Raw genomic sequence first — 12117 nt, forward strand, 5'->3', positions numbered from 1 at the left:
ATTTGTCACTAGCAGATGCAAATAGCAACGACAACAACAACAAAAACAATTACGCTACTACTGCCACTGCCGCTACTACAACTACTGCTGCTGCTGTTAACTTGTTTACTACTACTACTACTACTACTACTACTACTACTACTACTACTACTACTACTACTACTACTACTACTACTACTACTACTACTACTACTACTACTACTACTCAAGCTAACACTATTACTACAACAACTGCAAAAGCGACAGCCAAAGAACAACAATAAAGAACAACAAGTAGACCAATTAAGAAACTAAATATTTAACATCGCTTCATTAAGTAACCTTCATTGAACGCGAAACCCCGCCTATTTAACATTTAACCACGCCCAGATTTTAAAACTCGGTCTCCTATTGGCTTAGATAGTGTCCATGCGAAAGTGTTGAAATTCGTATCTACGCATATTTATATTCGTTGTTTTGTATCGCGAGGGCTTATTTGTAAGCATGTTTGTTTGTTTGTATGTATCGTTTTGTATGCATGTCTATATATAAATATATATATATTTGATGATTTGATATACTTATATATACACACACACATATATATATATACCTATATATATATATTTATATATATATATAGGATTCAAATATACAGACTTTCCTAAACAAATGTATATATATATATATATATATATATATATATATATATATATATATATCTACATATGTTTGTTTATTAGTATATGTATTTATAAATGCCATAGATAAGAAAGGTATTAAAGCGTTTTATACTGAGCAAGTGATAAGAAATGTTTGTTGATAAATTGATATCATCACGGTGATCTGTTGATTTTTTTATATCTGTTTGCTTGTTCGTTCGTTTGTTTGTTCGTTCGTTCGTTCATTTGTTCGTTCGTTCGTTCATTTGTTCGTTCGTTCGTTCGTTTGTTCGTTCGTTCGTTCGTTTATCAGAATGTTATCGTTTATTAATATAAATATTATTTTTAAATTTTATTAGATAAGTGTTGAATGATTGATAGATTGGTTGTTTATTCGGTCGATTAATTAATGGGTTGATTAAATAATTGGTTGGTTGATTGGCTGATTGATTGATTGATTATTTTATAAACTAATTATTAATTTATTAGCATAAACAACAATCGTTAAAGTGTCTAAAAGTCCGACAATAATTAATTCATTAAAAATTTAAATGGCAATTAATTAATTGAAATAATTAACTAACATTGCTATTAATAACATCAACAACAGTTAACAAAAGTTACGACGACGACGACAACAACAACACAACAACAATAACAACACAACAACAACAACACAACGACAACAACAACTACACGACAACAACAATTACGACAGCAACTACAACAACAACATCAATAACAACACTTATTTATGATGAAAATAATATTCATGGTAATAACATTGCAGAATAGGTGTTTATCTATCTAATTTGGCCCAAAGTAAGAGCAAAAATAAACCGTTTCCTACATTTCAAGATGGATTTAATTGACAACAAAAATTTGCAACAACAACAACAACTTCAGCTTCAGCAACAACTACAGCAACAAAAACAGCAACAAACACAGCCAACAAAACGTCATTCAGACTACAGTGTTCTATCGATTCTATCAAACAACAACAACAACAACGACAACTTCAACGATAATAAAGATACAAAAATAGAGCAGCAGCAGCAACAAAAAAACAGCCCACTGCAACAACAACAAATCGAACCAGATGTTGCTAAACAACAACAAATTTACTCTCCTTTTTCTTTCAATTTAAACACCGTAAAAAATCTTTCGATAAACTGGCAGCAACAACAACAACATCAACAACAACAAAATAAACCATTTTACATCAACCCAAACTACATTCCATGTGGCCCACAAAACCCAAACAACACAAACAACAACACTGCTTCCAACAACATTCCAAACAACAACTCAAACAACAACAGCAACAACAGTATGTACGTCAAACCTCTCTCTCCGCAACTACACCAGCACCAACATCACCATCGGGAAACATCCATCCTATCCCAGCTTCAACACACGGTGGTCTCCAGGGCCCCCCGTGAGAGCTACCTAACTGCCACCCACAGAACGCCGTTCTCCAGTTTTTCCGACTCTTTCCACGGGCCACTGGCGGACATGAGGGACTGCCCTGTGGTACACCTCGAACACAAGGACCTCTGGAATCAATTCAATAGCATTGGAACCGAAATGGTCATCACTAAATCTGGGAGGTTAGTTCGAGTGAAATTTTTAATTTCAGTTATTGATGACGCTAACGACGACGATGACGTCATAATGTTTATGATTATGTCATAATGTTGATGATGATGATGTCATGATGTTGATGATGATGTCATGATGTTGATGTTGATGACGATGTCATGATGTTGATGACGATGTCATGATGTTGATGATGATGTCATGATGTTGATGATGAGGCCATGATGTTGAGGACAATGTCGTCATGTTGATGATGATGTCCTTATATTGATGGCGATGACTTCATTATTGTATCTATGATATTTGTCAACTATCAAAATTCGAATTTGAAACACCAGCTGAATTGAAATCAGTTGAGTGGGTGTCACATGCCATTCAAACGATAACACGATCTGTTCAGTTCATAATTCAACAGCATACAAAAACAACAACTACAACAACAACAACAACTACTACTACTCCAAAACAACAGCGACAACCGCCACCAACAACAGCTACAGCAACAACCGCAACTACAGCAACAATAAAGACAAAACAACAACTACAAAACAAAGCAAAACAACAGCCACAACACCACCACCACCAACAACAACTACAGCAACAGCAACAACAACTACAGCAAAAACAACAACAACAAGTGTGTGTGTACTTATGTGTACGTATACCTACATAATAACATGACGACGACATCCATTAAGAGCTAAAGATTAGGCAATCCTTGTAAAAGAAGCTGAAACGACCATTCTGAAATTTTTAATATCATTTTGCAGCAGCAGCAATACGATTACTACAAAGTATGGCTGTGATAGTATTATAGAGTTTAAAAGCCTTATCAATTTTTATCTGGTAGTAGTTGTAGCAGCAGTTGCAGTAGTAGTAGGTAGTAGTAGTTATAATAGTACTAGTAATAGTAATAGTAGTAGTAGTAGTAGTAGTAGTAGCAGTAGCTATTGTAGTTATAGTAGTAATAATAATAGTAGTAGTAGTAGTAGTAGTAGTAGTAGTAATGGTAGTAGCAGCACAAAAACGGTAGTAGTAGTGGCAGTGCCAGAAGTAGTAGTAGTAATAGTAGCAGTAGAGTAGCAGTAGTGTTTTTTCTGACAGTATGGACTCGTTGAAAGTGATGGCGGAAGTAATTTTTGTATTGACTCAGTGTGGTCGCTGTCGCTGTCATGTGTTTAGTAACGGTGGTGGAAGTAATAGCCGTCGTAGTAGTAGTAGCAGTATTAGAAGTAGTAGCAGAAGTAGTAGTAGTTAAAGTTGTAGTAGTAGTAGTAAAAGTAGTAGTAGCCCATACAAAATACAAACATACAAACATTTGCGATTGTATGTTGTTGTACCGTTGTAAGCAGCGAATACAATACAATCGGACAATGTATTTTTATTTGGCTAGTCAGTTGGTCTCGTTTCGATACGGTTCACCGTTGCGTACAATTGATTGCGTTACGCTTTTCACTGCTTCAAAGATAGAGATGCCGATACGTATACAACGTGCATACAATCTCACATGCATACGCATGCATATGTACACATGCACACACGCACACACGTACAAACACATAAGGTACAAACACATACATAGAAGTATTACAACAAACAATAAGAACTACACTAAAACAAAACATTTCACGTAAGCATGTGCGTGCCTTTACACAAACACAAATACGCAGGTACATGTACACATTTCTATAATTACACATCCACACATAAATACACGTACACACACGCACACGTACGTATGTGTACAGAAAGACATAAGTCATCATTTAATTGGTCTATTAAGATAGACAGTCGTGTTCGTACATGCATATAACCTTGTGTTTGTGTGAGTGTGTTTAGGTGCAAAAATGCGTGTGCGTGTATTTATGTCCGTGTGCATATGTGTATATAATTGTGTGTGTGCGTGCGTACGTGCGTGTGCGTGTTAACTGTTGAAGACGTGTAAAACAAATTGCGATAATGTTTATGTTAATTATCACTGAGTATAGATCGATGATGATGACGACGACGATGATGATGCTAATGACGAAGGTGATTAATAAGATTAAATGAGACAAGTGATTAAATGTTTAGTGATGCGGTGATTGTCATTTTCATGATGATTAACATTCTGGTTTTCATACATAATTGAGATTATTTGAGAAATTAATTAATTTCTAAATTAATTAACTAATCAATCAATTGAGATGAATTTCGGTTGAATTTTTTCAAATTAGTTATTATTTTTTTGAAATTATATAATATATCAATTATATAATATAAAAATATTGATATTGTTGGAAATAACGTCGCATTCCTATTCCTAACAACAACAACATTTGTAACAAAACAAAAAAACATGCCAACAACAACAACAACATAAAAGCCATCGACGTAAACAATTACAACATTAACAACAACAACAACAGCACAACAACAACAACAACATACAAACCAACATCATTGACGTAAGCAATTACAACATTAACAACAACAACAACAACACCACAACAACAACAACACCACCACAACAACACCAACAACACAACAGTGACATGAGCGCCGGGTCAAATAGTCATAAAATCCTAACTACCGGCGACAACAACGACATTATCTTAATGATGACTGACCTTCCGTTCTGCTGTTACAAGACATTTTGTCTATCACAGAGAGGTCTTTTAAAAAAACACACACAAACATATAAAAAAACACACACACACAAACACACCTGCACACTCACATTCTCTCTCTCTCTCTCTCACACACACACACAAACATACACACACACACATACAAACACACATGCACACTCACATTCTCTCTTTCTCACGCACACGCACACACACGTACACGCATACATTTAAAAACAAACAATAAGGATTGCTTACGTTAACTTGCATGCCCTCACTAGAAAGAAGGTCGGTCATCTATGATTTCAAGGAAGAAGAAACGACTTGAAGAAATGAAGATGATGATAACGATGTGATGGTGGTGGTGATGGTGATGATGATGACCATGGTGACAGCAACACCAACAACATCACCACCATACTACCAATAGTATCAAAAACGCCACCAACAACAACAACAACATCATCTACTGTAACACCACCACCAACAACAACAACATCATCTACTGTAACATCAACAACAACAACAACATCTACTGTAACAACAACAACAACCTCAAAAAACAACATCAACACAAAAACACAACAACAACCTCGGCGATATTTGAATGAATTAACGTCAATTAAATTAGTTAAACATTCAGCATAGATCATTGTAATGTCGCCCATTCAATTGGTCACATATCTATGCTCTGGATGAATGAATGAATGAATGAACGAACGAACGAATGAATTGATGAGTGAATGAATATATATATATAAATGAATGGATGGATAGATGATAAAAATAGGAGATGGAATGAGTGTAACGACATGACAATATATGAAAAATCCTAAAGCTAATTTTAGTATCATCACCGCCATCACTGTCATTACAACCACTACCTTTATTATTATTTTTATTATTATCATTATCATCATCATCATCATCACAATCTTCATCATCATCATTATCACCAGACGAATGTTCCCGCCGTTTAAGCTCACAGTTTCTGGATTGGACAAGAAAGCCAAGTACATCCTCTTGATGGATATCGCACCTCTGGATGATTGCAGGTTCATCGATTGAGTGATTGATTGGTTGATTGATTGATTGATTAATTAATTGATTGATTGATTGAGTTATTGGTTGGTTGATTGACTGATTAATTTATTAATTTTTTTGATTGGCTGATTTGTTTGCTGTCTGATTGGTTTGTCGTCTTGTTGTTTTGTTATATCTTTTGTATTGCTAATATTGTTTGAAAATAATTGAAATCAATCAACATATAATCTTAGTTATTCAACCGATTAACCAACCAATCAATTAACCAACCAATCAAATAACCAACCAATCAATAAACCAACCGACCAACCAATCAAATAACCAACATATCAATTAACCAACCAACCAACCAACCGACTAATCCAGATATAAATTCCACAACTCGAAATGGATGGTTGCCGGAAAAGCTGATCCCGAGATGCCCAAACGGATGTACATACACCCGGACTCACCATCCAATGGTCAGGAATAATAATAATAATAATAATAATAACGATAATAATAATTATAATAATAATAATAATAATAATAATAATGTTAATAATAATAATAATAGGTGAACAATGGATGACCAAGCCTGTCTCATTCCACAAACTCAAACTTACCAACAACATATCTGACAAGCATGGCTTCGTTAGTGATGATAATGATGATGGTGATGTTGAGATGATGATGATGATTGATTTGATGACGACGATGATGAGAAGAATGATAATGCGATCAATCAATCAACCAGCCAACTCACTAACCAACCAACCAAACCAACAAACCGCCCAAAACCAACCAACCAACCAACCAACCAACCAACCAACCGACCGACCGACCGACCGACCAACCAACCAATCAATCAACCAAAACCAACCAAAACCAACAAACCCACCAACCAACCAACCAACCAACCAATCACAATGCAGACCATCTTAAACTCCATGCACAAGTACCAGCCGAGGTTTCACGTGGTAAGGGCAAATGACGTCATGCAGATGAGTCTGCATGCATTTCGCACATTTCTATTTCCTGAGACCCAATTCATCGCAGTCACCGCCTACCAAAATGATAAGGTGAGTGAAAATGATGATGACAGTATTTATAATCCTCACCATCATCATCATCATCATCACCATCATCATCGTCATCACCATCGTCATCGTCATCATCATCGTCATCCTCATCATCATCGTCGTCATCCTCATCATCGTCGTCGTCATCCTCATCATCATCGTCGTCATCCTCATCATCGTCGTCGTCATCCTCATCATCATCGTCGTCAACATCTTTGTCATCATCGTTGTCATTCAAGTATTTCTGATAACGCGTGTCACCGTGATTGATTAAATAAATACACACACACACGCACGCACGATCACACAAGCGCGCGCGCACACACTCACACACACACACACACACACGCTTATAATTCTGTGTGTGTGACAATTCACAATTCGTTTATTCATCAAAACAATGAAGATTTATAGAAGAAGACAATTAATGAATATTATATTTATTCTTAACAGATATAACGCATACACACACAGATACATACATAAATACACACACAGATACATACATACACACATAAACACACAGATACATACATACACACATATATACACACATATACACCTAAAGACACACGTGCGTACTTTGATTGACGCGTTGAAATTTCTGATTATCTTATCCTCAAGATGGTGATACTATATTATTTATCACTTATTTATAAACAAAGAAAATGATTGCAATTTAAATCCTCGAGTACCATTTCATCTGTTTATCTCTATTTGTTGTCACTAAAATTTATTTTCTTTTTTTCATTTTAATCACCTGTTCTGTTTGTCTTTCAAATATGCACATACACACTCTCTCTCTCTCTCTCTCTCTCTCACACACACACACACACACACACACACGCACGCACACGCACACACACAACACACGTACACACACACACAACACACACAAACAAACAAACACACAGATACATAAACATATTTTATAAAGTCGTGAAGAAGAACTTGTTCATTTCTCGATGTTTTTGTATGTATGTGTGTATTGTTTGCTGACGAGGCCCCACACGAACGTGTGAGAAAGCTTGCAACGGCTTCTTCTCCACACATTCACCTCCAAATTAAATGCATGTTTGCTAAGTTTCCGTCCGGATGCTAAATTATGGAAAACCATTTTTTTTTCTAATTTAACTATTTTCAAAAATATTTCACAAAAATTCGTTTTTATTATAAACACTCATGTCACAGAAACTTACCTAATATTATATTTCATTCCGTTGTAAATATAAAAATACACACACAAACACTAACACGCACACACATATACACACACACACAAACACTAACACACACACACATATACACACACACACACAAACATTTACACATACTTATGAATGTGTATACATTTGTATGAATGTTTGTACACGTTAAGAAAAAGAATTTAACTCTACGACTTGCTGTATCAAAGGCATGCAAGTCGTGATTTAATGACGTTTGATACGTCTGTCATGTTTCGGTCGATCGTTCCATGCTTGCTAGTGATGGAATGTACACAAACAAACAAGCAAGCAAACAAACAAACAAACTCACATACAAGCATACATACACACACACACACACACACACACACGCACACGCACATAATACATACATACAAACACACACCCACACATACATATATAATATATATATATATATATATATATATATTGCGCTTTGCCCATGCAGAATCACATACATGGATACACTCCTCTTTACATCATCATCATCGTCATCTCTATCATCATTATCATTATCATCCTCATCCTCATCGTCATCTTCATCATCATGGTCGTCACGGCCATCTTAATTATGATCAAAGCCCCAAATTGACATTAGCCTAACAAACAAAACACGACCGATTAAACAGGAGTGTACATAGACAACAAATTTATGGAATGCCAAAGATAAATAACATTCACGTCCGAAATTAATAATAATAATAATAATAAAGTTATAATAATAATTATTACTAAGCGAATATTATATGATTGTGATGGTGTTGATAACAAAGTATGCCCGCTTGTAAGCGTCCCTGTATGTTTGTATGTATGTGAGTGTACGTATGAATATATGCATGTATGTATGTATGTATGTATTTCATGTTTTTGTATGTATTTATGTATATTTGTGTGTATGTATGTATGTATGTTTGTATGTATGTAAGTATATATGTATGTATGTTTGTTTGTATAGCATAATATGTTTGATTGTTGGACCGATGTTAAACGCTGGACAAACAACTTGTCAACGATACATGCATTCATCTTTTTGGTTACTTTGTGGACGAGTGTGTATGTGTGTGTGTGTGTGTTTGTCTGTTTGCGTCTGTGTATGTGCATGTGTGTGTGCTTGTCTGTTTGTCTGTTTGAGTCTGTGTATGTGTATGTGTGTGTGTGCTTGTCTGTTTGTCTGTTTGCGTCTGTGTATGTGTGTGTATTGTTAATGTTTTTGTTTTCTGAACAATTTTTGAATAATAAAATTGCACATATATGTAAGGATTAATTCAAATGATTTAGTTTTTTAGTGTTATCGCAAGAATTACACAACAGCAGCATCATTTACAACAACAAAAACAACAACAACAACAATTACAACAACAAAAACAATGACACTAACAACATTCGTAGTAGTAAAGTTACATTACAATAAGTTACGAAAATTATCAACTAGAACACGTAAACACACCAAAATCAACAACAATAACATCATCAACAACAAAAACAACATCAACAACAGCAACAACAACAACAACAATAGCACCAACAACAACAACAATAGCATCAACAACAACAACAACATCGGCCGGAGTTATAATGACAGCAGTAATAATACCAATATAATGACATCACGTCACATCATGCCACTTGACTTCCGTACAACTATCTTCCAGTTTTTGTATGTATGTATGCTTGTGTGTTTGTATGTATGCATGTGTGCAAGTTTGTATACATGTGTGTATGTATGTATGTATGTATGTGTGTGTGTATGTATATATGTATGTATGTATGTGTGTATGTATGTATGTATGCTGTAATTCTGGATTGTGCTTTTGAACAAACAAACATACATACATGTGTATGATGGATGTATGTATGTATATATGTATGCACACACACGCACGTTAATTACATACAGACGGGCGTACAGGCAACTGTACACACAATTTTGACAGGTAAGCAAAAAAAACCCGCATGTGATCAAAAGCGTACAAATGACGTACGGATGAGTGCAAACAACAAACAAACTGCACACGTATGCACACAAAAACAAACATACAAACATTGTACATTCATGGAGAGTACTAAGCTTTTTGAATAAATGGATAGTTCTGTAATGCACGGTGTAGTGCAAAGCCGAGTAAAAAATCAGATGAGGAATACAGACAAACAATCCAGTGGAATGAAGGACTCAAACTTAAAAAGTAATTCATCTCATACATGACATTATACGGAGGATAAATTATGGTGAAATATATTTCACCATAAATACATCAAATACAACCACACAAAAACATGCCAACACGCTAGCCTCTTACAGCACCAAGAACGATGAGAAGATGCAGTACATACACGCACACAAACGCACGCACGTACGTACGTACATATATACACGCACGCACGCACAAACAAACATGCATACATCCATGTTATTAGTCCGGGCAAGTGAATACAAATGAGTAAACAATACCTTTGACGTCATGTCCTCAAACCATAACCACGCATACATGCATATATATGAGTCTAATAAGCGTACACACACAAACGCAGGCACATACACACACACACAAATGCAGACACACACACATACATACACATTTACATACAAAATATACATAAAAATGTGTACATTATATAAAAATAGTATACAATTTATACACACGCCAATGTTTTGCTCTCTATGCATTTGCTTAATTCTTTTGTATGCATGTTTTATGCTTACTATTTTAACTACTACTACTGCTTACGCTATTGCTATTACTACTACTACTATTACTACTACTACTACCACCACTACTACTACTACTACTACTACTACTACCACTACTACTACTACTACTACTACTACTACTACTACTACTACTACTACTACTACTACTACTACTACTACTACTACTACTAGTACTACTACTACTATTGCTACTACTACTACTACTATTAACTACTACAACAACAACAACTACTACCACTCTTACTACGATCTGATAACAGGGATCTATTTTAGGCGCGTAAATTTTTTCCATTTGATATTGCTTGTTTGCCTAAAAATTGCTTTCCAAATGACGGAAAGAATTTATTGTTCTTTGCTTTCTAATCATTTATTTGTCTATGTTTACATTTGCATGTATTAATACGCCAACACAATATGTATGAACAGGTATGTTGTTTTTTTTTTTTGTGAACATGTCTGTAGGGACTTGTACATACGCAACAAAACAAAACAAAATTTTCATGCAACAAGGTTTACCAGAATACATACATACATACATACATACATACATAAATACATACACACATAGACACACATACATACACACATAATGTATACACACATACATATAAACACTACACACACATATAAACACGCACACACGTACGTACATACATTCATACGACGAACAGATAACTCAATTGAAGATTGACAACAATCCGTTCGCGAAGGGCTTCAGAGATTCCGGAAGTGGTAGACGAGAAAAGAAGTAAGTAGTAGTAGTAGTAGTAGTAGTAGCAATAGCAGAAGTAGTCGTCGTATAAGTAGTAGTAGTAGCCGTAGCAGTAGCAGCAGCAGTAGTAATGTTATAACATATAGTAGTGCAAATATAAATGTGAAAGTTATGGCAACCATAGTTTCTGTTGTAGTAGTAGTTTCAGTGGTAGTATCGTACTGACAAACATGAAAACATCATAAAACATTTCATGGCAAGTAACAAATTCAGCAAGCAAGCAAACACAAACACAACGAACAAACAGCAAACAAACAACAAATACCACAAACACAACGAACACAAAATATGAACAGACGCCTACAACACCAACTGCAACTACAACAACATCGTGAACTTCATGCCCTTCTGACGTCACAACATGAACGTCACGTGATCGAGAAACTGGCCAATAACGTGAGGCGAACTCTCAACCCCGACCTCAACCTTTTCAACCGGAAGCGGGAAGAAAAGGT

General features: G+C 35.3%; 1 protein-coding gene across 1 annotated transcript; it reads left to right on the forward strand.

Moving 5' to 3' along the window:
• Window positions 1-2156: 2156 nt before the first annotated feature.
• HELRODRAFT_63904 (hypothetical protein) lies at window positions 2157-11642 on the forward strand (the record flags this gene model as incomplete). Its single annotated transcript, XM_009017837.1, has 6 exons — window positions 2157-2251; window positions 5809-5904; window positions 6260-6354; window positions 6450-6526; window positions 6808-6954; window positions 11562-11642. The coding sequence occupies 6 exons, from the start codon at window positions 2157-2159 to the stop codon at window positions 11640-11642; spliced, it is 591 nt and encodes a 196-aa protein (XP_009016085.1).
• Between the last annotated feature and the right edge of the window lie 475 nt (window positions 11643-12117).

The sequence above is a fragment of the Helobdella robusta genome (assembly GCF_000326865.2).
Source record: "Helobdella robusta unplaced genomic scaffold HELROscaffold_2, whole genome shotgun sequence".
Lineage (NCBI taxonomy): Eukaryota > Metazoa > Annelida > Clitellata > Rhynchobdellida > Glossiphoniidae > Helobdella > Helobdella robusta.